Below are 25,860 nucleotides of genomic sequence, written 5' to 3' on the forward strand. Positions count from 1 at the left end.
GGTGGTGAAGAGGAGCTGCTGCCTAACAAAGCAGCCCGTTATGCAGAAAACGCCTCGCTAGGAGGACTTGTCGGCGGTGGAGTATAGCTAAGTGTCCCCCGTGCCAGAGAAGTGAAAATTATTGAAAGTGAAAAAAAAAAAAAAAAAAAAAAAAAAAAAAAGCAATCGTGGAATCAAAAGTGAAGAGGTAAAAAAAAAAAAGAAAAAACTCCGTGTCTTGAAAAGACTCGCTTGTTCCTTTCTTGCTCGCCCGAGCAAGCCGCCCGTTTCCCTCCCGCCACCGTGCCATGATGTCGTGCGTGTAACCGTCCGGTCCATTATGGAAGTCGTAATAGAGGAAAGGAAAAAAACGCTTCTCTATCGTCAGTCAAACTGGAAAGGTGCACACTCCGGACGCTCCGTGTGTCATGCAAAACTCCTGCCGTCTGCATCACCAGTCGCCGATTCAGGGACCCGTCGCTGCAACCTGCTCTCGCAGGCTGCTCGGCTCCTGCTTCTTGCCGCGCCGGCCGAGCAGCGTCGAGTTGTCAAGGTTGAGCTCGAACGCGCCCTTGTTCTTGACCTGTCTCCTTGCCGCTGCCGCGACGGCTGGGCTGTGCTGGCCATAGCCTCTTTGCTGGGGCTGAGATGCTTGTTGCCTTGCCTGTGCTGCGGCACTCAGGCTTGTGTTACGCATCTTCTGCTCCATTGAAGTGACATCGGCAGCCTGCGACTTGGGCACCTTGGCTGGTGGGTCGGCCTGGCCGGCTTGGTATGGTGCGCTAGCACCATACTCATCCTCTTCGTCCATCTCTTCCTCGTCGAGTGCGTTCAAGCTGTTCAAGCCACCAGCGCCACGGTAGCCTTGCGTGAAGTTCTTGCGACGCTTGCCCTCCTCTTCCTGGCGGTGCACCGCGTAGCTGACGTCGAACACCTCACGCAGGTTGACGGCACCGGGCGAGCGGAAGTCCATACGGCGACCACCAGCGCTAGGAACGTCATCGAGATAAGCGAAACTGGGCGCGGCAACCGTAGTCTCGGCTGCAGGCTTCTGGCGGTGGACAAGGGGAGTGGCAAGCGGCGGTGCGTCAGCGGCGGCATAAGTCTCTTCCTCGGACTCGCGGATCCAGGGGTGGTTCAGGAACTGCTTGATGTCGTAGCGCTTCTCGGGATCGACAGTCAACAGGTGAGACACCAAGTCCTGAGCAGGCTTGGAGATGTCATCCCACCAGGGAGACAGGAAAGTGTACTGGCCACGCGCAACCTTTTCGGTCAAAGTCTGGATGCTCTCGTCGTAGAATGGAGGGAAGCCGCAGAGCAGGGTGTAAAGCACGCATCCGAGCGCCCACATGTCGACGCTCTTGGAATACCGTTCATCCTTGACGATCTCGGGCGCCGTATAACCGACGGTGCCACATGGCGTCATCGTCTGGCTGTCCCAAATGATCTTGGACAGGCCAAAGTCGGCAATCTTGATGGTGCCGATGCCACCGGCACCAGTGCCCTTGATGAACTCGCCCTCATCGACCTTGTCTTCCTCATCAGCGCCCTTGGGCTGGGGGTTCTTTGTCGGGACAAAAGGGGCGGGGTAGAACAGGAGGTTCTCAGGCTTGATGTCACTGGATATGACGTCAGCTTCGGTCAAAACTCAACCAAGGCAAAACATGTCACACATACCGGTGAACGACACCAGCCTCTTCGTGAAGGTATTCCAGAGCCTTTGCAACCTGGATAATGACGTGACGAGAAAGGTTTTCGCTGAAGTACGTGAGGCGCACAATCTGGTGGAAAAGCTCGCCGCCTGGGCAAAGCTCCAGGATGATGTAATAGTATTGCCGCGATTCGGAGAAGTCGATGAGTTTGACAATGTTGGGGTGATCAAGTTGACGCATGATCTGCACCTCCTTGAGGATGTTCGCACGCTGCAAAAAAAAAAAAAAAGAGCAAAGGTCAGCCACCGTAGCAATCAAATGCAATACCCAATAAACGGAAAAATAAAGATAGAAAAAGAATCCGGGCGTGCCAAAGCGAAATCACGGGCAAGTGCTGGAGGATATGCGCACCTCCACGGTCTTCGGCACTTTTTTCACATCCGGGTGAAGATGGTTGTCGCCCTACGCCACACCCCAATGTTGGCTGTGAACGAAAAGAGATTGTTGGGGCGATGCGGTCACTGCTGTGCGGGACTGGACAGGGCCGGACGACGAAACCAAGTGTAGGAGAAACGGCACGTTGCATGTAAAAGAAGAGGTCACGTACCTGAGTAGAGTTCATTTCGAACTTGCGGACCACCTTGATGGCGCATTCGGGGTATTGACCGTGGCCGTCCTTGGCCCGGTAGACGTTGGAGAAGGCACCGTCACCCATCTTCTCCAACAGAATCCAGCGGTCCAGGCCAGGGTATTTGGGCAGCTTGCCCTTGGCCTCACGCTCCTCGGCGACGATGCGCTCCAACACCTGCGGATCGTAGTTGGCCTTGTGCTCAGCCTTGGCACGCTCCTCCCGCTTGCGTTGGTCGTCGGCAGCGCGGGCGGCGGCCTCACCGGCCTGTGCAGCGACATTCTGGTTGTTGACGGCGGCAGCCGAGTAGTCACCTTCCGGGGCGGCGTGCTGTAGAGGTCTGTGGTGGTCTACGTTGGGCTCGCTGTGGGCGTAGTGGTGCGCGGCGGGCTGAACGGGCTGGTGGCTGTGACGTTGCTGGTGGGCATGAACGTTGGAAACGTTGGTCGTGGGCTCGGCGTGAGGCGAGTGGGCGGCGCGGGCCTGCTTGCCATGGCGCAGGAAGTTTTTGAAATTCTGAATGGCCGCCATGATTTAGTGGGGATCGTCGCAGCAGGCGACGGCAGGATGTGCAGAGTCGTCGAGGTTTGGTGGGCGGCGAGAGGGAGGGAGACGGACGGAGAGAGAGAGAGAGGAAGGATGAAGGAGAATGTGAGAGTGTGAGAGTGGGAGGGATGTTGTTGTGGTTGTGGTGGTGTATCGGGGAGGTGGACAGGCGAATGGAAAGGTGCAGGGTGAGAAAGACAAAGAAAGGTCGGGGGAGGTTGATCTCTGTCTGGGGCTTGTTGTGGATGACGGCAGGCTGGGTATGACGCGGGCGGAGATGTTAAGCGAAAGAAATGACGCTTCTCGCAACTCACCTCGATCATCGGCATGCTTGTTGCTCTGGCGGGAGGAGTGGATGATGACGATGGACGGATTGGGCCCAAATTGAGGCTCCCGGGGGGGTGCTCGCACGCTTTTGTCTCGTCTCTTGCACACGCAGAGCCTGCTCATCCAAGCAGGCTGGACGGCGTCGCCACTAACTAAGCTACACACCACACGAAAAAAACCCACCCGCCGCCACGCGCGTAAATCTAGACTGCCTGCGCACAAAGTTGTTTCATTTCATTCCCCAAATCTAGGGTCTGTGGCCGTTTGGGCCATGACGTCTGCCGACGACATGGTGCATCAGCGGGTAGGTGGTGTACTTGCTTTTTTGCCTGCTTGTCCACCCCCATGTCCCGCTGCCTGCTGCTGCTGTTGCTTGCTTGCTGCCTCACTCTCCCTCCCCACGGCCGGCTAATCGCGCAAGCCTAAAATTCCTCCCACCCCAGCCATGCGTGCGGAGAGGACAATGACGCTTCCGGCCCTGGTGGCTGGCAGAAGCTCGCTGCTCGGACCGACTGTGCTCTCCCCGGCCATGCACTCTTTCATCATCGTCGCGGCATGACGTGCCCGTTTCGGTTTGATTGATGAGCCGAAATCCCACGGGGCCGCTCCTGCTGCGAGATCTTGCGACTCTTCCTCTTGATTGTCGCCAGGGAGCCGCGGCATATCTTGCTTCTGCCCTTGAGGATCGCCCGCCAGGTCTTCTACCAAGATTTGGCCTCTAGCGTCATTGCTGGGCCCCCGTGCCGGCTCAAAGCAAAATGAAATAAAAGAAACAATTGCACGTGCGGAGCCTTTTCCGTCAAGCGTCGCCGTGCCGTGCCGCGCCAGTCGCGCTTGCAGCCTCACGCCGTCCTTGATAATAATCATATGAGACGTGTCGCGCTGCTGTACTCCGGGCAGCTGCACCTCCCTCTGTCACTGTCATCATTCGTGATCCGCGCTCCGAAGCTTCAACCTCCTCTTGATCCGAGCAGCCAGATGATTCACCCTGGGTGCCTGGACCCTTGAAATGTTGAAACGGCCAGACCGCTGGACCCACGTGCCTGTATTGTAAACACTACCTATCGTCTCTCTCCCTTTTTTGTCCTCCGCTCCCGACACGTACTCACCCACTCCCTAAACCCAAGGCCTCCCATCCTTCGTACTCGCATCTAATCTGATGCCCGACACCTCACCTCGACCATCATCCAACCCCCGCGGGCCTCGCCGTGCGCCGCTGACCACAGCCACCCGACCTCGACAGCTCCTCCCCTTTCCCCCTATCTCACTCACGACGCACTCGCGCCGCCGCGGGGGACAAATAGGAAGGGCGAACAGCGAGAGAGAGAGGGGACACGACGGGAAGGCGTCGGCAATGCCCGCCAGCAGGGTCCGTGGGGGCTATTCTAGGAAGGGGTTCTTGACGGTAGGTCGTAACAACCATGAATGAGGGGTGACGCAAACCACGGTAGCAAAGGAATGCGGGCGTGGCATGGCATGGCGCCGCTCATGCTGTCGACGCAAAGGAATGAGCGAGACGCAAGCAATGCCAGGCGATCGCAATCAACATCAACCCCACGACGCGCAACACCGTCATTGAGCGCAAACGTCACCGCTCGCCCTGTCATACGAAAAAGGAAGTGAGAGATAAGCGAAAAACTCCGATCCGGCTTAGCATTCGCGCATCCGCCAGGACGCAAACGGCGTCATCGTCCGTCTCCCGGTCACCCCAAGCCATGCCGAGCTCAGTGCCCCGGCGAGCGAGCTCCCTGCGCCACTCTACACAGGGGCAGACGCCCCGTCTTCTGCGGATCCTCCATTAAACGTCAGCCGGTGCTCTTCCCCCGTGACGCGCATGCCGAAAAACACTACGAGTAGGTATCTAGAGATAGGTAGGTAGTTAAGGCAGGCCTAGGCGCGGCGAGCCGAGCCGAGCCGCTGCCGTGCCGCGCCGCCATTCCAATGCCATTTTACCAACTGTCGTACACTCACGAGACTGTAAAGGAAAATAAAAGTTGAGAAAACAGGACATGACAAGGATAGAAGGGCCCGAGAGCAGGCTCTTCCATCGGCCAAGCACAGTTACAGTCATACGTCGTATCGACGAAGGAGCAAGGAAAGGGAAAAAAGAAGAAAACACTAGACAAAAAACAAAAAGTTGTTGCAAATCCCCAAGCAACGAGAGCCACCAATCCGGCCTGTCTGCGGCTCGCGGAAAGGGCAAAGGTATATAGTGTAAGAAAAGGAAAATGCCAGCACTTCTGAAGTGGCTCTGATAGAAAGGAAAAGAGGAAGACAAGGACCGCCAAACGCCGGCTCGTATGCCAAACGAGAAAATGCAGCCACTGGCGCTGGAAATGCTAGCAACGCGCTTGACGCCGCCCTTTGCTTTGGGTAGAAATAGAGACGATAAGGAAAGCCAACATTAGGGCGTAAGCAAAAAGACCAATTCCGGTCGGTGTAAACGGGAAACGGCCGCGAGCGACCGGGTAGTTGCGAGCAAGGAAAAGAGAAGGGCCTGACTAAAGGCACGAGGAAGGAAAATACTGACTGAGGCATTCGCGCGTCGCGCGGCCCATCATCATCTCAGAGACGAGAGAGAGAGGAAAAAAGGAAAAATTAAAAGTCGTTCGCAACAGTCATGTCCGCCGTCAATTCGCCGTTCTCAATCTTTTCGACACGCAACACGAGTTCCTGTAGACACACAATCGTCAGCAAGCCACCCACGAACCCCTTCCGCCCACCCCAGTTGTCAAATCTTAAGCAATGCTCGAACTCCAGAAAGTCGGAATCAATACATGCCTTAGTAGCTCGCGCGATCTTGAACGCCAGCGGCGGGATCCTATCGCGCTTCCCGCCCTCCTCCAGGTTGATGGCCTCGAGGAGGCCCTCGCGGCACTCCTCGAGAACCTCGACCGCGGGGGCTGCGTGCTTGGTCAGGGCTGGGTTGTGCACGTTCTCTATAGCCTCACGTGTCTTATAACTAATGTCCTGGACGGTGCGCGAAATTTCGGTGACGTATCGTTCAATTTGTTGCTCAATTTCGGATGACAAAGGAACGGCAGCGGGAGTAGATCGGATGTCTTGGACCAGGGGCTGGATGCTGTTGACGAGATCCGTGGTTTGGTCTTCGAGGTAGTTCTAAAGTGCGGACGTAAGGATTTGGAGAGCTCTCGTGGCGGCCTCGTCGTGGATACTCACCTTGATCTCCTCCAAGCCGCTGCTCTCCTTGACCGCAGGAATGTGCGCCCCGTTCAATCCGTTGGGTCCCTCTGACCGCCGTACCGACCATGCTCGAGGCGAGCTGGAGTTGCTGTACCGAGCCGTATCCACGCTGAGATTACTCCCGGTGCGAGAGTGTCGAACGCCATTCGCAAGGCCGTAGTAGCTGTTTCTTTTGTTGACACTAAGGCGCTCGGCTCTGTCGGGAAACTCCTCGTAATCTTCCTCGCCAGGTTGGGTCGGCTTGATCTTCACGATCTTGACCAACTCGACAATGGCCGTCGTGAGGTGCGAGGCGGCGGCGTCCAGCAGTGAGACGGGCGACAAACCGGCAGCGGCAGCGTGGTTCTTCGAGGCCGTGATCAGGTTGTTGGCGGTGGCACTGACGCGCGACTTGAGCTTGCTGGCGCGCTTGGCGTCCGTGCTCTCGTCGCCGCCCGCGCTGCTCGGCGGCGATCCCGCAGCATCGAAATCAGCCGTGATGTGGCGTACCGAGACAACGACGTTCTTCATGCAGTCAAGAACCGCCTCCGGGTTGGGCTTGCGCGCCGTCTGCAACAGCTCGTCGATGCCCAGCTGGAACTTTGAGACGTGCACGTCCTTGATCAGGCCATCAGGCGCGGCAAAGTTGGAGTCGCGGGCGTAGATGGAGGCGTCGGGGGTGAAGTTGGCGAGGCCCATGGATGAGGCGCGGAGATGGCGAACCTGAGTCTTCGCCCGGGCGTAGCGCGCCTTCCACTCCCTCAGCTCCGTCTCCAGCTGCGAAACATGGTTTGCGAGCTTCTCCTCCTTTTCAAGAGCACTGCTGCTGCGCTCAGAGAGCGAGCGCATCTCAAGCAGGAATTGAGACGCTTCCCTGCGAACTTCTTCCGTAACTTGCTGCTGTTCCTGGAAGTCCCGCTCAAGTTGCTCATAGCGCTGTTTCAAATCGCTGTCGCCTCCACCGCCGTGGCCGCCTTCCTCCAGCTGTGTGCGGAGGTCCTGCTCCACATGGGAGCTCTCCTCGCGCACTTTTTCCAGCTCAGCTTTAAGGGACTCATTCAGACCCTGCGCCTCCTCAACCTTACGCTCCAGATCTTCTCTCAGCTCTGCAAATTCAGGCTTGTCCGCGTCCGTTCCCTGCACCATGTCAGTAAAAAAATGCAGCCCGCCAATGGGAATCTCTTGACTTTGACAAACATTTTTCTTCTCCCTCTCGGAATCTTGAAGTCTTTCGAGCTCTTGGTCTTTTTCTTTTAGTTTTGCTTCCAACTCTTCAGTCTTCTCTTGAAGTTGCGAAACTTGCAAGTTTAGGTCTGAAACGAGTTTGTCCTGGCCGTCCGGGTTAGGGAACCAAAGCTCTGGTGCCGGGTCGCGCAACCTTACATTCTGGGAGATACTGTTGAAACTCTTTCCTGTTGTCCTCCTGCTGGATCTCTGTGCAATGCCCTCAAGATCAAATGCATCGTCGTCATCCTCACGATCCTCGTCTGCTCCGCTCTGATCATCATCATCCTCCACTAAAACGCCTTTGTTCGGGACAATAGTGTTTTGCTGGAATGTTTTTGGCAATGGTCTGCCGTACTCATTGCCGGGTACACCAAGTCCGGGACCTCCAGGCCCAGGACCCCTGCGATACGGGGGCCCTCCGGGTCCAGGAGGCCCGCGATAACCTCCCGGAGGCCCTCCGCTCGGTGTCATCCTCCCGCTTGGAGGACCACGACGACTGCTTGCAACGCTGCCAGTAGGGCTCGCTGGACGGTCCATGTCTGGAAGTATGAATTTGGGATACCGGCGTTCCAACTCATAGAAGACATCAGTCGCAAGTTGCCGAAATCTTTCGAGAGGTAGTGTAGACAGCTTTTGACGAGCTTGGTTGCGCTTGGGATGATAGTTGTTCTTCGGGGGGAGAAATCGGGGTATGTTGTTGTTTGGGTTGTTCGGGCCTCCTCTTTTCCGGTCGTCCTCGCGCCGGATGGATTCATCGTAGACATCGGTACTGAGTTCCTGGAACTGCACGCTGGACAAGCGTAGCAGCTTGTCGCGTGCGCGATTGGGTCTCGGGTTGCCCTTTTCGTCCCTCAGGTATGGTGCGAGGTATTGGTTAAGGACTCTGTAGTGCGTCGCTAGCGCCTCCTCGATCATCAAAGCTTTCCGACTGCTGACGCTTTCCCTGTCCCGTATGCTCATGCCATCGCCATTGCTCGATCGTGCGATTGAGCTTGGCGGCGAGGGATTTCCGGTGCTCATGGTGCGTGGCTGGCCGATGCCTCCATCCGACTGGAGGCTGCTGGTGTGCACAGAGGCGGGCGGTGTGACGAGCTGGCTGCGCGGCGTGGGTGGGATAGTGGGCGAATACGGATTGTCGCTGCCCCCGAGGTGTTTGGTGGGAGACCACTCGTTGGCGCTGTCGACGGAGATCGGCGACAGTGTGCCACTGGGACCAGCCATCTGTTTATCGTCTTGGCGCGAAAAAAGGAAAGAATGCAAATTGCTAGGGCGCTCGTGGAGACATGTACGTCCTGTGGCCGAAAGAGTGACTGGCTACGAGGAGGCGGATGGTCGGTAAGGATCGGACGGGTATCGTGTGAGGCGGGCGGCTGGGCGTCTTCGGCCTGCTTCTCGAAGGAGTGTGTCTGAAACCAAAGCCAAACCTGTGCAATGCCAGCAAGCAGCAAGGGAGCGAGACAGAGGAGAGGGTCCGAGTGGGTGGCCCCTTGTGCACTTTTTGGCGTCGTTCAGGGCTAGGCGGCCGATGAGGCGGGCGGCGGCGGCGTCAGGGGGCTAGTGCGGACAGCCAATGGTGCGCGACGGCCCAACGGGAAAGAAACACAAACACAAGGGCGGGATTATGATTATCAGGCGCGTTATCAACCCTCTCGCGAAGGTTTTGGGAGAGATTGAAGAAGAAAGGGGAGGCTTGCGCGGAAGTTCAAGGCGGTAAGGAGCGGATGGCCGATCTGGCCCCCGTCATCCCTGCCAACCATCATTGGGGCAGTGCTCAGCAGCCGCACCCGCACTCCGGGCGCTAGTCGCATCTCCCACGCCTCTTTGCGGGAGAATATACGATCAGCTCCACTCCATATTGCATGATAAGATACGCCAGAAGCCTTCTGGAAGCCCTTGGCGGCTTGAGACATTGCCTATAGTCGAGCCCGTCACCCTCCCTCGGCACATCGGCGCCCATGACAGACGCCAGCCCGCCGGTGCCACTAGGCGAACTCCAAAAGTACCCCAGACTCTGGAGAAGGAAAGCCACAATGCACCACTAACCCCCAGGCCGATCGCTATCGGTTCAGCTTCTTCTTCTTCTTGTCGAACTTGGAGTTGGGATCGCAGATGGGGCATAGCCACTCCCCCTTGGGCTCCTGCGTGAGGCCAACACATTCCCAGTGGAACCACTGGATCTCACACTTGTCGTTGTCGCAGGCCACCATGTCGCCGAAGCTGACCCGTTCGCAAATGCAGTATTGCGTGTCGTCGGCCTCGTCGTCCAGGTCCATATTATCGTCCCCTACACCGTCGACGCCAATGGCAGACCCATCGTCATCAGAAGCATCTTCGCTGAGCATACTGTCGTCATCGCCAGTCGTCGACGGCGAAGCACGCGACTGTCCCATGAGTCTGCGTGCAGACTTCTTTGATATCCCTACTTTGTTGAGCTTCTTTCTGTTTGCTTGGCCTGGTAGCGCCTTTTTGGAAAATTTCTTGTTGGGTCTTGGGCCTGCGCTGCCTGCACGGCTGCCAGGAGTTCCGACCTTTGGAGTCCCCGGTCCCAACGATGATTGACGGGCGAGCGCAGAGGTCATCGTGGGTAGTGAGCCGAGCGATGCATTCAAACGGCGCCGCTTACTGTCACTACTGACTGACATTTCGCGTTGACGATTGGTGGCTGACATGGCTGCCAGAGCTGAAGCATTAGAAAGGTGAGTTTGGTTGAGTATCGTGCTCGGAATGCCACCAGTCACGGCAGGGGAGCTTATCCTCTGACCGGTCACACCAGCTAAGCGTGCTATGGCCGCGTTGGCGATTTGCTGAGAACCAGCATTTGCGTTCATAGACAGAGGATTCAGGGGCGTGTTTGCGCCAGTCGCGGTTGACGAAGGTGGCACTGCTAGAGACTCTGGCCTTAGCAGGGAAGGTAGCGGATCATTTGGTATAGAGCCGTCCGCTTGCAAGTCTCTAATCTTGATATCCAGTCGCTTTACATGACGGTCAAGCTGTGGGTGATTAGTAGATGATTCGTATGTGCTCAGAAAGATTTTAACCCACGAGATGTGCGGCCTTCTCAGCCAAGCGACACTTTTCCTCCTGAAGGATCTGAGCTTTGTCGTACTGTTGCAAGATCTGTTTGCTATAAGGTTCTTCTTTGGGGTTCTTAACCAGGCTCCCATTCAGCTTGACAAATTTCTGCAAGCTGCTATCTCGCGCGTCAATAATATTGTGGCAATGCTGAATCAACTGCTCTTTAGCCTGCATTTCCTCATAAAGGTGAGTAATTTCAAGCGGAAGATTTGCCACTGCAAGACGGTCAGCATGTGGATTCTATAAAGATTACACCAGCATACCGTCGTGGATAAATAGTTCCAGAACGGAAGCGGCATCTTCAGCTAAGGCCATGTTTGCTCGGTATGTTCAGCGCTGGCTCTCTGCTGCGACCTGCAGATTCACGAAACGGCCTTCGAAGGCGTGGGTGCACGTGGCGATGTTACTGATGTGACAGCTTTGTAGCAAAGAGCGACTCATCTGCTTGCGCCTGAGCGTCTATTTACACAGTAGCGCAGTAGGGGAAGTGAAAAGCCTGTCGCTAGGTTGTTGCGCGCTGATGGAGCGGGAACAAGTGTGGTAGTTGTTGCGTGTCGGGGGTCAATCGTCGTTTCGCCAGGGCTGAAACCAGGACGCAGCCGCGCCGCACGTGACCGTCACGATCGACTTGGCGCGACCAGGGTGTGCAACGGCGCTGCAAGATCCACATACCCCAGCTTTCTCTTCTTCATCCAACACACGCGGGTTGGTCTGTGGTATACATTGACTGGTAGGGGTCTGACGTCTCTCCCGTCTTTTTCCTTTACTGGCTTCGTCCTCCGAGTCATTACTCCCCGACCCGAACAACTGCTCTGCACCACAGTACAACCTCAACATCGCCACAAGGTTGCTGCTTTTCCTCTCACCTTCCGCCTCAGAACACTAGCTCCGCAGTGTCGATCGGTCCATTCTTAAGGGATCCCTTGAGTGCCCCATACTCACGTGTCCAGACCGACACAATGGCTCACAACACCGAGATTGTTCAGGCCTGGGTAACTTCGGACCCCATTGTTCCACTAAGCTCGAGCGTTGAGCATATCAACTACAAAAATCTTAAGCCGGAAGACAAGGAACGTGTGCACCAGATGGTTGCAGACCAGCTAGGCATAGAGCGCCCACAAGGATATACTGTATCCTTCCACTACAACCCAAAAGTCGAGCAGCACCACTTCGGTAGCAAACACCCGATGAAACCCTGGCGTCTACAGCTCACCAAGCAGCTCGTTTTCGGTTATGGATTGCACTATGCCATGGATCTGAATGAGTCTCTACCGGCGGAGCATCGGGATCTGGCCGAATTCCACGATAACGACTACCTCAATTTCCTGCAATACATCAAAAGCGACGACCAGACGCAAAAGCGTCACCAGGAGGAGCTCAACCGCTACGTTTTCACTGATGAATTCAACGATTGTCCTATTTTTGACGGCATCTGGGATTACGTGACCTTGTGCACAGGTGCCACACTCGAAGCGGCACATGCATTGTCTAGCGGCGAATCGAACATCGCAATTAGCTGGTCGGGCGGCCTACACCATGCGAAGAAACGCCAAGCGTCTGGTTTCTGCTATGTCAACGACATCGTGTTAGCTATCCAGCACCTGTTGCAGTCTTACACGCGTGTTCTGTACATCGATATCGATGTGCACCATGGCGACGGCGTCGAAGCAGCTTTCTTCAATACGGACCGCGTCATGACCCTGTCCTACCACAAATACGGTGAATTTTTCCCTGGCACTGGTGGGCCTGACGACAGTGGCCCCAAGGGCTTTGAAGAGCCCGGCGCCTACTTCAGCCTCAACGTTCCGCTGGAGGATGGAATCGATGACTCAGACTATGGGTGGCTGTTCCGCAAGGTGACTGGAAAAACTATCGAGGTCTTCAAACCTGAAGCAATCGTGCTCCAATGCGGCGCAGATTCACTGGGTGGTGATCGACTGGGCAAATTCAACCTCAATATCAAGGCGCATGGATCATGTGTCGAGTACGTGAAGAGTAGGAACCTGCCCCTGCTAATGCTTGGTGGCGGCGGGTACACGCCTCGAAATGTCGCACGCACCTGGTGTCATGAGACGGCCGTGGCATGCAACGTCCAACTCGGATCGGACGACGGACGAGCTTCGTCTATAGAGATACCAAACTTCGTGCCCTATCGGGCAGCCTTCGAAGGCGCAGGAAACGGCAATGGCCTTTTGTACCCAGAGCTCAATATCCGGAAGTTGCAGCACCCAAAGACTTATACGAGGGAAGACCTGGAAAATACGGCAGCCAGGTGCCTTGAGCAATTGAGGCACATAGAAGGGCATCCGATCCTGAACTTTACAACGTTCGTGCCGAAACTCGATAAATTGTTGAAGGCGCGAAAGGAACTGGACGTTGAGATAAGAGAAGAGCTTGAGGACCGAGGGCTTCAGGACGAATTGAAAAGGAGAAGGATGGAGAGGAATACGGGTGGAAGAAGAGAGTATAGGTGATAGGGCTCTTGTGCCTGCTTACGGTCGGTGTAGCTGAGAAATACATGTGGCCCGGTGAACAACGAAAAAGTAGACTGCTCTCCACAAAAGATGTCTTTCCTGCACCATGGAAGGCAGATGGTTGGTTAACAACGAAGCCACTGACATAAATATCAAACTAATGGGACGTATAAAACTTAGATCCTCTAATGTCATATTGATTCGGCATTGGAGCTCAACAAGCCTACTGTGAGGCATATCTTCTTTTACACGGCAAGTTCTAACTTGCCTAACCATGAAAAAGAAGTACTCGTGAGTATTATTCGCAACCAAGTATGCTAATTCTGTAGTCGCTCAACCCATTGTTTCATGTCTTTGGTAAATACAAGCCATGAGGAACTTCGTTACAGATCCTGATTTTATTGGCCATTTCAAATTGCCTTACGGCACTCTGTCAGGTACGGCTGTTTACATGGCGAGCCTGTTGGCTATTCAGTCAGACAGGTCATACACCCATAAGCATAAGCCTCATCGAAGACATCCCAACCATTCTCTTAGCGCAAGATATCAGAACAATATTCACTTTTGTTTCCCAGAATTCATATAATGTCTTTCCTCTCAAGCCTTAGCAGTTCTATCGCGAGGTAGTTTTTAGATTCTTAGAGTCATCAAGCTACAACGAGGTGTAGAGCATGAGTCATGTTTCATGATAAATATTCGGCAGTGCGAGAAGCGCATCTAATAAAGAGACCTTCATTGGCCCTTTAAGAGCCAGTATTCTTTCCAGAGTATGGAATATTCCAGATACAGCCTTCATAAGTTAGAACAGGTCTACCTGTCCATACTGCTATCTTTCCGAAGTTCGGGCCAGCACATTCAAGGATCCTCCTTCATACTTCCGCGGTTGATACAGCCTAGGGCTATTGGAGTATATGTAGGCGAAGATGAGCCGAACACGAGTTTGTGATTTGAACTGGGGATCCTCTATGAACTATCTCGATGCCAAGGGCCAGATCATCAAATGTACGACAAAGCCTCGGGGGCCAAGCTATGCTCAAAGCAGAATTTCATGAGACTAGTTTAAATGATGCCATTGCCAGGCTTGAGCTCGAGTACCTGAGCGACGGGTTTCGGTAACAGGGGACACTAGTCGCATATTTAAATATAGGTCCCACATGGATCTTCTATTGGATTGCTGGATCGACTGTGCATACATCACAGGTCTTGTAGCTCTTCGAACAAAGCAAACTCACTTGCGCGAGCGAAAGTTATGGATAGGAATGATTTGGTTTGGATTTACAAAAGCTTTTTGGTTCATCCTTCCTTTCAGATGGTTCCCAAACTAAAATAGGAGTCACTGTCAACAAGAAGCATGAGCCCTATCTCTTCTAAACAGATCTGGGCGCACAAGAGCAACGTTTCAACAATCATCGCCGCACCCCTCTCAATTCCTTTCGTCCGAAAAGCAATCCTATGTACAACTGCTAATCCACCATCCACCACAACAAAAGCACACTTTTACACAGCCACCCATTTGCAACCCATCCAATCTCTCCAAGTACGCACACCAACACAAGCATCAAGCACACGCGGCCAAACGCCATCCTCGGCCTCTCCTAAAGTAGTCCACGCGTCGGACTTAGGTACTACCCGCGGCCCGACTCGCAAGTGCAACCCAAAGCTCGACCACCAACACTAGCCGTAGCCGGCAGGATCCGGGCCGCTCCATAAGCCCAGGGGAAGCCACCGGACTCGCTGCCCGCTAAAGCTCGAAGGGCAGCTAATTTCCGGGGTGTGAGGTCAACGGGGCGAGGCGGCGGCGGCACCGGACGCTTCGGCGCGCCCGCGCCTCGTTTGTTGGTTTAGCTCATTATAACGCCCTTGGAGCTCTCCGGTTCCGCTGGTTTGGTGGGAGTGGGGAAGCTGCGGGGGGTTGCTTTGGGCTGGGTTGTGGAGAAGGGTGTATGGGGTGTATGGGGTGTATGGGGTGTATGGGGTGTATGGGTAGGGTGCTGGTGTTGGTTTTGGGAGGCGTGGGTTGCGGCGGTTTGTAGGAGTAATTTGCGAGAAGCACGGTTTTATGTGAATGATTTTGATTTTGATTTTGACAGATAGTCTTCCTTCCGTTGAGAGGAGATGCGCGAGAAACATAGTCGGGTATATTGTTTTTAAAAACACAAAGCGCTCTCCTTCCCCTCCACCTCTTTGTCTCTACAAGACACCCCTCTTCTATTCTTTCTTCTTCTTTCAGTTTTGAATAGACGACTTTACACGGAAACTGCCTTGCGGCCCGTGATGGACACCCATTTGCCCTCGGTGAACCCTACCTCTTGAACATGCGGAGCTCAACGGTTCTCAGGGCCATATAGCTGACGGAAGCAAAGGCGAAGCCCAGCTCCGCACCAACATCACCACCAGTTGGCGCCGCACCCGCCTTGAGCGCGACGGGACCCACCCACCACGACTGGCTCATGCCGACAACCATACCAGCAACACCGAAGCAGAAGGCAAGAACAGCTGCGATACCCACGGGTAGCTTGCTCGGTTGGTCATAGAGTTCAGGGTTGTAGCCACCAAAGCCCCTCTTGAATACGAAATGGTCGGTAACAGCAATACCGGTATAAATGGCAAGCCAGTAACCAATGAAGTTCATGAAGTTCTGTGAAAAGGTTAGCTTTCGGGGTTTGACGTTTCGAAAGAAGCACAGATGCTTACCTCAAGGATCGTCTCGAAGTGCGAGTAACCCGCGATAGCAATGGCAATGTAGACACCGGTGCCAACAAGGGTCCAGATGAAACGAGGAACGTACTGAGTCCAGTGCGCAAAGACTTGCACAGTGAGGGACACAGAGTAGATGTTCGGGCAGTTGTTTGCAATGATCGAGAGAGCAAGAATGATCAGGCAGAACTTGCCAAAACCACCAAGATGGGGAACAAGAACGGCCGCCAGAAGGCCACCGGTGCCGGAGGCCGTGTAACCAGCCTGATAGATGTTGTCACCACCGTTGATATCAGTAGCAGCCATGACGGCCACGCCCAACATCTCGGTGAAAAACAGAGGGAAGATCAGACCAATGAAGGTACTGATCCACACCTTCCTCTTGCTTTCGGTCGCGGGGTGGTAGACGGTGTAGTCGGCAGCGTAGGAGGTCCATCCGGTGGCAAAGCCATAAACTGTGCAGCCAAAGCTGAGGACACCGCCCAATTCGGAAGTACCAACGCCCATAGGAATGTTCACGAAATCGCCTGAGTGCGCGAAGACACCCAAGGTAATCAGGAAGATGATGAAGGTCGGGATCCAGCTCCAGAACTCGTAGGCGTGAACGACCTTGTAACCGAAGAGGGTTACGAAAAAGGTGCAAATGGCGATAATGACAATGCCAGCCCAACCCGGGACATCCTCGTTCACAGCGTGAATAAGCTCAGCGCCAACAATGGAGTTGACGGACGACCAGCCAATACAGGCGAAGCAGTTGAAGACGGCAACTGAGACGTGTTAGGTCTATCAGAGGCATTGAATAGACACATCAACTTACTGAGCTTGACACCGTACCAGCCAAACCAGAACCGGGACAAGACCATTTGACGGAGACCAAACACAGGACCAAACGTGGAAAAGAAGCAGACCGAGAGGACACCAATGATGTTGAAGAAGAGGATTACCAGCATAGCATCAGCAACTCCAAGGCCGAACAACGACTTGCCAAGTAGACCAATTGCGAAGGAACTGACAACCATGTTGGCGGAAAGCCACTATATCGGGTATTAGCCATGTTCATTGGTCAAATGAGAACCGAACAAACATACCATGGTACCAACGTTCAATAAAGAAGTGTCGTTCCGTTCGCTGTCCGGGACACGCTCGATGCCTCTCTGTTCAATGTTCAAGCGGCCGGCCAACCTTTGAACCTTCGCGTACAGGGTGTTGCCATATTCAAAGCTCTCGCCCGGAACGGCACCACCCTCGATAGCAGCAACAGGTCCAGTGTGCTTGGTGACAGAGGGCGCCGAGGACACATCAGCATCGGCGGCCGTCTTCTCGACGTCGTAGTAATTCATTTTTGATGCGACGACAGGTGACTTGACGTGACTGTCGCGTAAGAAAAATTTTCGATTAGGGACTCTTGTTTCGAAGCTCCGCGAAGGAGTTTGATCTTCGACCTCGTCAGAGGAGAGTCCTTTGTATAAGGGAGAGGATGTTGGGTTGATGTGGAACGCGAGCGCTGTACAGGACTAAACGGCGCATCGTTCAATCAAGTAATATAAGGAGCGGCGGTGCGCGGCGACGGCCAAACTTTCGCAGCCAACGTTGATAAGGCCGAGGCGAGTGTAGATCAGCAGATTGGCCGGCTGTCATCGGGACCATTGGAGGCGTAGACCAGGCCGGGGTCTTTTCGCGAGCTAACGAGCGACGGCGCCACCAGCTAGTCTTTGACCCTGTGCCGAATTGGAATCACCCCCGATTATGTTCGGAGAGAGATAGCGATGCGCCTCGCGTGTCCCACAAAATGCGGATGTGCGGGCTAGCGGCCACGTTCAACAGCGACGTGACTATCTTAAGATCTATCGTTGAAGAACCATCTCTTCTGTGCCGTGTCGTCGTGGGCGGCGTCCCCTGATGGCTACAAATCTTTTTTAATGTGCGTTCCAGACTTCGTCAAGAATCCTTCCCGCCTCGGCACAGCGGAGGCGCGCTCTAGTTTTAAGCGATGCTTGCTGCTGAAAATCCCAAGAAATTCCAAGAAATGACAAGCCGGGAGGCTGCATGACACGATGCTTGAACCTGCGCGACATCGCAGTCATTTCAAACGGTATTGGGTAGTCATCAGCGTTTCTTGCGTCGTCGGTACTCGGTTCTCCAGCTGGTAAAATTGCCATGCCCTGAGCGGCCGTGGGGCGGAGCGCGTGGGATGTTAAGCGGGCCATGCCGCGGGAAGCCCCATGTGGAAAGCCGCCCTATCACCAAGTGACAGTTATCGGAAATGGGGTTTGCGCATTTCAGCATTGTGATACCCCAATCTTCGGGAGTGGCCGACCAAATGCCTTTCGTCCTGTAGTCAAGCTACAATGTCATTGATATGAACTCCAAGATAAAGCATTGCCTTTTGCCAGCCTCGCTCATGATTAAATTGCCAAGGGTTCAGGCGTCAAGGAGGCATCATTGCGGGGCTCGTAGAGTCCGCTAAACGGCTCCCGCGGCTTCGGCGTGTGCACCGACATTATGCAGTCAGCTGCAGGTCCGCTTGCATTTGTGCCGTCCCAAGACTCCGGGTTAGGGTCCAGTTGCCGCAAATCGATCTGCTTGCAGATCATCGTGTTGCACTCCTGGCGCCCACAAGATTGAAATCGAGCTCTATGTGAGTTCGCGCGAGAACCCACTTTGGTGAAGTGTAGGATGACAATGTCGCGTTGTGCGTTAGTTGAGAAGAATGACCGTCCTCTCAAAGTGATTGGTTGCTTTACGGACAAACGGCTAAGTATTTCTCCCGAGGTGACATCACATCATTGTGACTACTTGAATATTCGACTGGAGACGATGAGGTGGCTGCTGGCACCAGGTTGAATTTTTCAAGGCCGGGGTGAGAGTTCGCTGGCAAGAGTACCCACCGGGAGGTAAGAAAACTCTGTCGATGAGCCAGGATAAACGTACATGTAAGCGCCAGAAGGAATACGGTTTTTTGATCTATGTAGCTGGTCGCACTATTTTCAAGTGCCTTTAGCAGATGCCAATAGTGAGGTTTGCGCACATTTGTGAGAAGCTGCAGGATTGTTGTAAATGCCTAGGTAGGTATTTGTCAGTGCACACTATTTGAAACGCGCGCCTTGCTTCACAAAGTCCGTGCAAAATGGGCTGAAGAGTCGTCAAAGTAGCCGGCTATAGTAATAGCAGTTGGCGCGAAGGATGAAGCTGAACAGGAAAAATGAGCCACAATATAGTGGCCGGTCCGTCAAACATGTTGTGTGGCGTCCCTCAGCTGAGGCGGATTGCGGACTCGTTTCGAAGAGCACCCCAGGTCTAGACGAAAACGTTAAGTTGGGTGGCCTTGTAAGAAAGGCATCCTGCGCATATCCCCTGCAATGTTTCAGGGCTCTAGACACGAAAACCATCTGATGGAACTGAGATCTGGGACGAGATATGAAGTAGATGTGGCCGATAGAGGATTCGACGCAGGAGAGCAAGGGCCTGAGCCATGCCAAATGTAGAGCTTCGTGGCTTTACAGCATCTCGGCCAAAAGAGTCGAGACTGATGGACCATTTAAAGGAGTCTTCTAAGGAGCAAAAGCCATCTCTACTACTGTGACAGAATGTTGGTGGTAGAAGTGGTCTCCTCGGCTCGATTGTTGATCGCCACCGAGAGCGTGGAATTGCGAGGCACCAACCACCAACCACAGCTAAGCTGCTTACTAGGCAATCACGTGCATCAGGATACACTCAGCTGCGCACCCGTCACACCGCCCTAAGGGTAGCATGTTATGAGGCGTTATTGTCGCGAAATTTCAAGAGAAGAAGGGGGATTCTCTAAGTTTATGCTGATTTGTACCCAGAAATGGATTTCGTAGTTCGGGCTGAGATTATGAAAGTTCGTCGTTGGTAGTTCGGCCGTTATTGCCTCCAAGCGAAAGATACCTGTCTGGCTCATGGCATATACAGTGTCCAAGAACGGTTCGACTGCTCGGGTCCCAAAGAAACGCCAAATAATCCCCAAATCGGAAGCAAGTCTAGGAAGCCGAAAATGTCTCTCCGTGGCGCAATCCGCCACTCTTTCACATGCCACAAATCTCGCATCTCTTGTGCTTCTTGAAATCCCCCTGATAGTGGTCTAGATGGTCATGATCGTTAATCTCGGCCTCGTCAGGCATCCGGCCCATCCAGCCAATGGACTCGCCCGTCATGGCATCCACTTTGCCGTGGCCAATCCCCTTGGACCGCAGTTCCTTAGTAATCGCCTCGACGTCGACCGAGAGATAGTTGCGTAGGAACTCGCCGACTTCAGTGTTCTCGTGGTTTCCAACAAGAGGGGAGGCAGCAATGGGGTCTGAGGCGAAGATGTTGACATCCGCAGCTGTGGGAATTGAGTTAGCCTAGTGTTCTACGTGAAAGGTGTGTTGGAAGTGAAGATGGAAATCGGGATAATTTACCTGAGTGTCCGTGGGTGCTCCACCCCGTCTGACTTCTGCGGCTCACCATGTCGGCGAAAACGTACGGACTGATATCTGGGTTTTCTGCGAGGTTGTTGATCTCCTCTTCGGAGGCATCGTGAATGCCGAGGTCATTCTCGACTGCATTCTTGAGCCAAGCAATGGTCTCGTCTTCGTTGCGCTGTGCGCTCAAAAACTTTTGATAGTTTTGCGCAAGGCGTTCAGCGCTGTGAGAAGCGTTGGCCAAAACGCCCGGATACCAGAGATATTCAGGGTAGGTAGTGTGCAGTTCTGCAAAGAATATTAGCCCTTTTATCTTTGTTATCGAGAATCAGACAGGAAATGACATACGTCTCGCGGCGGCCAGACCGCCGGTCTCGTGGTCACTAGTGCTGACCATGACACCCTGGACAGGATCCTTTTCAAGGAACTCCAGAACGCTAGCAACAGTCTTGTCGTAAGCAAGGACTTCATGGACCTGAGCAACGGGGTCATTAGCATGACCGGCGTGGTCGATCCTGCTACCCTCAATCATGAGGAAAAAGCCCTTATCACTGTCCCTGGTTGCCTCGCTCAGGGCCCTCATAGCCGTCCTTGCCATTTCATCCAGCGATGGATAGATGTCGTTTTCGTTGCGCCTGTCCACCTCGTAGGGAATGTCGTGGTCCGCGAAAAGTCCCAGCATCGGCAAATTGATCGCACTACCCAGGTTCAAGCCATCAAAGTCCTCGCGGTTATCAACATAGCTGAACCCATGTTTTCCTGCAAGCGTCCTGATGTCGTTGTCATCAGCGCGGCACGAGCCTTCGGTGGTGTTGGGTAGGAAGTGGCAGCGTCCTCCTCCAAACATCAGATCCACGACTCTTCCAAGCGGATAGTCTCCAACCATTTGTTCAGCGATCCGGTCCTCCTCCGATCGCATGTTCACGTGTGCTGCGAAGCATGCCGGTGTCGCATCGGTAATTCTTGTCGTGACAACCAATCCAGTCATGTATCCCGCTCGCTTCGCGGCTTCCAGCACCGTGCCGCAAGGCTCGTGGTTCGGTAGCACCGAAATTGCTCCATTGTAGCTCTTGAAACCACAGCTGAACGCGGTCGCTCCGGCTGCGCTGTCCGTCACCAGGCTGCTGCTGGATCTCGTACGGCTCTGGCCGATCATGTGCTTATCAAGAACCAGAACGTTGTCCCAAGATTCCGCGTGCTGGTATTGCTTGAAGCCTCGGGTCAAGCTCAAGCTCGTGGGACCCATGCCATCAGACACCATGAATATGAGGTTACGTTTGCCGGTCGGGTTCGGAGAAGGAGGCTTGGCGGCCTGATGCTTCTGGTAGACAATAGCAAGGACGATAATGGCTGCCGTCGCGATGAGGGCCCAAAGGAAAAGACCGAGTTCCCGCCATTTCTGCCAGCGGTCCGACGGGGGTTGTCTGTTCGTAGGTTCGCCGGTAAGGAGTGCGTCCTCTTCGGCGAGGTCGTGGTCGTTCGAACGGTCGGACGCCCGCCGCGTTAGCAGCGGTTCTTGGCTGCGCGCCATAGTTGCTGGTTAGTGAATGTGTGAGCTTTCTGGAGCTCTCAAAGGAAAGATGAAAAGGAGAAAAAGAACGGGTGGAGCTGGGACAGTTGTCTTGTTGTCTAGCTGCTCGGAGCTGCCCTGTAACCGGGGCGATGATCGTCGGCGCCGTCCACGCGACTACATCATACCCCAATCACAGGGTCCACCCGATCCCCAACTCTGGTCATGCCCACAACGTCCGCCTTTCAACACCTACACACCATATGCTCTTCTGCTCGATACATTGCAGCTAAGACATGCTCTCCGAGTGACTTTGAAAGGAATATTGTTCACACGATAGCTATCGGAACACCCCTTGCCCCTATTTGTTTGCAATGGTGCCGGATGATGTTGTTTATAAACGACGACATCCTATTATCTTTCTATCTATGCCCCTTCATCCAGCCTTAGCTAACATCGAAGAAATCTAGACTCCGTGAATTGTCCGGTAGTTCTAAGATCACTACCTAGTTGGCTATCGACTACCTCAACTGAAACCTAGCCAGCATCACCTTTGTGCAACTCCTTCCCGATTAGGTAGGTGTTATCTTCATGAGTCGTGACCTACTGGTAGTTAGAATAACATTTGTAGATATCATTATCAAGAATGTGCCGGGAGACGAAGTACCAGTACCCCTGCAAGCACATCGAGTCACACATCCAGCTTTGTACCTACCAGTGCTACTTCGAACAGTATCGCAAACGGACAAAACACCGCAAGGTAGAAACAGAGGTGTATGTCGACTGCAAAGGAACACACATGGACATCGCAACCGAGTGTCTGTATTTAAAGAGAAGTGTAGTATGGGTTCGTGCCACGGTTGTGAGAAGAAAGACTACACGTGTGGCAGAGTTGGTCATCCGCTACGATGACTGCCTGATATGCAGAGTGTGAAAAGAGCAGGAACGGTGCTATATCGGCTGAGAACCTTATCAGAAAGACGTACCCCACGAGCTTTGGGTAACGTCCGCCACCGTCGAGCAAAAAGTCACCATCTAGCGAGATAGGAAAGGACACAAGCAGTCTCTATGGAATACTCCTTAACTAGTTATAATACCTAAATCCTGGATATAAGTAAAACAGTTTTAGAGTGCATACACACTGTAGATATCTCACCTGGGTCCTGTTCTTCCTCCGTATAAATATTATCTCGCTAGGTGGTGAATCTCGCTTGATGGCGACGGATGTTACAGCATAAAACAGCACGAGGAGCCATCTTATAAATCATTTAAGGAAATCTCTGGATTCACTTATCAATCAATAAATCATTTTACCGAGTCGTACTAGCATTGGTAAACTTCTCTGTTGATACAGTAAGGTTGATGTATCACATCCTTTACGACCACACGATCAAGCAGAAGAAATTGTCGTTACACTCTCCTTACGCCTATATCTCCCCTTCCACGAAAATGCGCTACTTTGTAGGCGGAATCTTTTCCAAGTAGGCAGCAGATATGACCAACTAGATAAACTTATCCGATCCGCTTGGATTGCGTTGATGCAAACCCATGTACCAGCAGCAAGTACTATGAAGAGCAATGCTATAATGGCACCACGGAAGCTGCCACTCAGCTGAGCTTGAGTAGAAATGCTGATAGTGACAGGAATGAAAATAGATAGTGCTGCCAGACGGACGAAATTTGCTGCTCCGACCTTATAACAAAGCCAGAAGAAAGCCGACATAACTTCCTGAAATGCCCAGTTGAAGGCCGATAAAAGCCCAGGGCCCAGCCACATAATAAAAGCGTGTGTCGAAACTCTGTCTGCGAAAGGTTTCCTTTCGCGTAGTATTTTGAACACTCTTTCTTTGCTGTCAATGACCATGGGGCTTCGGACAGCAAGTCTAATTGCGTAAGAGACCGCTACGGAGAGAAAGGCCGCAACGATGAATGACCGGAGTGAAGCAGGGTCCTGAAGCTCCTGTATTTGCATGCTGAATACGCCCGCAGCGAATGTCAACGGAATGAAGATGAAAGCAAGTTCGGTGAGCTTGCTGACGCCTTCGGCTTCTGCAATCCCACGCTTACTTTCAATGATTGCCAGCTCTGCTCGCAATGCAACGTATGTCTTCTCAAGCCGTTGCATCAACAGCTCAAGTTTGGAGTCGAGATCGGTGATTGTGGTATGAGCATCTTGGTCGTATTTCTGAGCGAAAGCATACTGATAGAACCCTTGCAACGACTCTCGAAGTTTTGGTAACTCCTGTTGATATGTGTTTATGAGCGATCGCCAGTGAGGAAGTCGTTCTTCTATGCTTCTTTCGTTTATAGAGTCCTGGGCAATTTCACCCAATGCAGCGTTCAGAAGGCTCATGAACGCATAGACATCCCTTTTGACCACCTGCAAAAGTGCTAATGTAACTTCTGTATAGCGAGCATGAGAGTATAATTGACCACCTTGTGCCTGAGGATATAGCCAGCTGTTAATATCGTCTCGAGTTGGTGTTATTCTCGTGTATTGCTTTTCCAGATCGTCAAGGTGGTTGCTTGCCATAGGGCATCCCAGAAAGGCAACTGGAGCGCTTCGCGGATAAATTGTCATGAACGCAATCTCCGATACTCTTCGTGATGATTTTATTTTCGTGACATTACGATCCCCTTGTTGTTGTTGTTCCAGCAAGACAATATCATGATTTAGACGCGGTAGAGGATCCACAAGAAGAACCACTAAAAGAATGTCTCATTAGCTTCCAGCAATGCGTATATGTTTTTGAATTAAGACTCGTGATATAATGGAGCAAGTCATATTAGTCCCACACAGCCTGCTAACTAGTAGCCTCTGAAGTCCGTTGATGTAGTATATCAAGTATAAAAATAACACTTCGATACACCGTTTTCTGTGTTTTTCATGTTGTGCAAGTCAAAAGTATCTTTGTGATACTTACCAGTTTCCACACCTTTGATGACCGTACGATACATTGTCGCTCGTTCTTCCCATGCTACATGAGCTCCGCTGGCGCTCTTCATTGCCCGTATACGATCCGTGATAAGAGCGCGTTCTTGACGGAAGATGTTGCTCGAGGCACTCACACAATGCCGACCGCGTTTTGATTCCTTTTCTAGTTCTCGCACTGTTTCGTCATCTGCTTGGTTTGGCCCTACAGCAAGATCTTCCTCTCTAATCTTAGTGACATGCCCCCATTCAATTTGTTGGTCCTTGTTACTGATCAATTTGAGACGATCCCATTTATCAGGAGGCTCAGAGAAGCGTCGAAGTACTGGCCGAAACCAACGAAGAGAAAAATAGTCTTTCAAAATCCCGTTGGTACGCCATGTAGCGGAATCCTCATTGTCCTGTGAATCGCCAAGGAAGCCCGACTGAAGGAGATGCTCTTCGAAGAATTCGGGGTTCATTCCAAAGGTCGTACCAAGTGTGTTGATCATATAGGGCGTAAGATCTTCGACAATGAAAAACCGTTTCATGTTTTGTGCAAAGAGGCACTTGTGAGCCAGGTTGGAGATCAGATGCTGTTTATCTCCTAAATCCTTAACAGGATAGTGGGGCATATCTACCCATAAGTGTCCGTTCCAGAGAGTACACGAGCTGTGAACTGTTACACATCCGCTATCGATATTGCGACATTTCGATTCCGCGGCTCCGACGTTTTTCAGATGGGGCCAAAATTTCGAAGCTCCTAGAATCATCTCTCTATAATTTAACCACCGTAGTGGACTATTGGTCCTCTGGTCCGTTGCATGTGCAACCGTTGTGTCCTGGGCATGGTTTGGGGAACTTCGTCGCTTGCCAGAGTCTGGACCATTAGATCCGGTGTTGTTGTGCGCAATGTTTTCACTGTGTCCAGTCCCATCATCGTGGGTTTCAATGGCTCCGCTAGTTGATCTTCCTGCAACTGGTGTTAAGTGGCAGCTACCCGTAGTTGGTGATGGTAAAGGTATATTCTTAGGGAATAAACCGTACGTACCGACATCTGAACACTTGGTATGCGCAGTTTCCGCTACACCTAGTGTGTTCCGTGGAAGACTTGATCTGCTGGAAGCGCTTCGTGCGGTGTAAAAAGACTCTTGGGTTGAGGCTGGACTGTCAATAATTGTGTTTTCTCCAAAGTCATCCATAGTTTCTGTGACTGCTGCTGTGTGA

The 25,860-nt window shown here is 52.9% G+C and overlaps 8 protein-coding genes across 8 annotated transcripts; 1 reads left to right on the forward strand and 7 right to left on the reverse strand.

Moving 5' to 3' along the window:
- Positions 1-130: 130 nt before the first annotated feature.
- On the reverse strand, positions 131-2,790 carry K452DRAFT_277385 (uncharacterized protein; the record flags this gene model as incomplete). Its single annotated transcript, XM_033539319.1, has 4 exons — positions 131-1,598; positions 1,657-1,901; positions 2,239-2,466; positions 2,554-2,790. The coding sequence occupies 4 exons, from the start codon at positions 2,788-2,790 to the stop codon at positions 446-448; spliced, it is 1,863 nt and encodes a 620-aa protein (XP_033394015.1). The 3' UTR covers positions 131-445.
- Positions 2,791-3,391: 601 nt separating this feature from the next.
- On the reverse strand, positions 3,392-4,145 carry K452DRAFT_91671 (uncharacterized protein). Its single transcript, XM_033547307.1, has one exon. The coding sequence runs from the start codon at positions 3,997-3,999 to the stop codon at positions 3,541-3,543; it is 459 nt and encodes a 152-aa protein (XP_033394016.1). The 5' UTR covers positions 4,000-4,145; the 3' UTR covers positions 3,392-3,540.
- Positions 4,146-5,730: 1,585 nt separating this feature from the next.
- K452DRAFT_301262 (uncharacterized protein) lies at positions 5,731-8,763 on the reverse strand (the record flags this gene model as incomplete). Its single annotated transcript, XM_033542425.1, has 3 exons — positions 5,731-6,252; positions 6,313-7,452; positions 7,513-8,763. The coding sequence occupies 3 exons, from the start codon at positions 8,761-8,763 to the stop codon at positions 5,731-5,733; spliced, it is 2,913 nt and encodes a 970-aa protein (XP_033394017.1).
- Positions 8,764-9,278: 515 nt separating this feature from the next.
- On the reverse strand, positions 9,279-11,161 carry K452DRAFT_277387 (uncharacterized protein). Its single transcript, XM_033539320.1, has 3 exons — positions 10,881-11,161; positions 10,585-10,832; positions 9,279-10,532 (listed from the first exon to the last, which is right to left on the reverse strand). The coding sequence occupies exons 1-3, from the start codon at positions 10,930-10,932 to the stop codon at positions 9,600-9,602; spliced, it is 1,233 nt and encodes a 410-aa protein (XP_033394018.1). The 5' UTR covers positions 10,933-11,161; the 3' UTR covers positions 9,279-9,599.
- Positions 11,162-11,317: 156 nt separating this feature from the next.
- On the forward strand, positions 11,318-13,431 carry K452DRAFT_256491 (uncharacterized protein). Its single transcript, XM_033538401.1, has 2 exons — positions 11,318-13,211; positions 13,272-13,431. Exon 1 carries the CDS (start codon positions 11,577-11,579, stop codon positions 13,089-13,091), a length of 1,515 nt encoding a protein of 504 aa, XP_033394019.1. The 5' UTR covers positions 11,318-11,576; the 3' UTR covers positions 13,092-13,211; positions 13,272-13,431.
- A 1,674-nt stretch (positions 13,432-15,105) lies between these two features.
- K452DRAFT_256494 (uncharacterized protein) lies at positions 15,106-17,421 on the reverse strand. Its single transcript, XM_033538402.1, has 4 exons — positions 16,877-17,421; positions 16,606-16,822; positions 15,786-16,555; positions 15,106-15,729 (listed from the first exon to the last, which is right to left on the reverse strand). Exons 1-4 carry the CDS (start codon positions 17,126-17,128, stop codon positions 15,394-15,396), a joined length of 1,575 nt encoding a protein of 524 aa, XP_033394020.1. The 5' UTR covers positions 17,129-17,421; the 3' UTR covers positions 15,106-15,393.
- Positions 17,422-19,336: 1,915 nt separating this feature from the next.
- Positions 19,337-22,085, reverse strand: K452DRAFT_277397 (uncharacterized protein). Its single transcript, XM_033539321.1, has 3 exons — positions 20,561-22,085; positions 20,210-20,500; positions 19,337-20,133 (listed from the first exon to the last, which is right to left on the reverse strand). Exons 1-3 carry the CDS (start codon positions 21,741-21,743, stop codon positions 19,835-19,837), a joined length of 1,773 nt encoding a protein of 590 aa, XP_033394021.1. The 5' UTR covers positions 21,744-22,085; the 3' UTR covers positions 19,337-19,834.
- Positions 22,086-23,112: 1,027 nt separating this feature from the next.
- K452DRAFT_361381 (uncharacterized protein) lies at positions 23,113-25,843 on the reverse strand (the record flags this gene model as incomplete). The annotated part of the gene is made up of 3 exons (XM_033546418.1): positions 25,685-25,843; positions 24,647-25,606; positions 23,113-24,428 (listed from the first exon to the last, which is right to left on the reverse strand). Exons 1-3 carry the CDS (start codon positions 25,833-25,835, stop codon positions 23,113-23,115), a joined length of 2,427 nt encoding a protein of 808 aa, XP_033394022.1. The 5' UTR covers positions 25,836-25,843.
- Positions 25,844-25,860: the final 17 nt, after the last annotated feature.

The sequence above is a fragment of the Aplosporella prunicola genome, assembly GCF_010093885.1.
Source record: "Aplosporella prunicola CBS 121167 unplaced genomic scaffold K452scaffold_24, whole genome shotgun sequence".
NCBI classification, from domain to species: domain Eukaryota; kingdom Fungi; phylum Ascomycota; class Dothideomycetes; order Botryosphaeriales; family Aplosporellaceae; genus Aplosporella; species Aplosporella prunicola.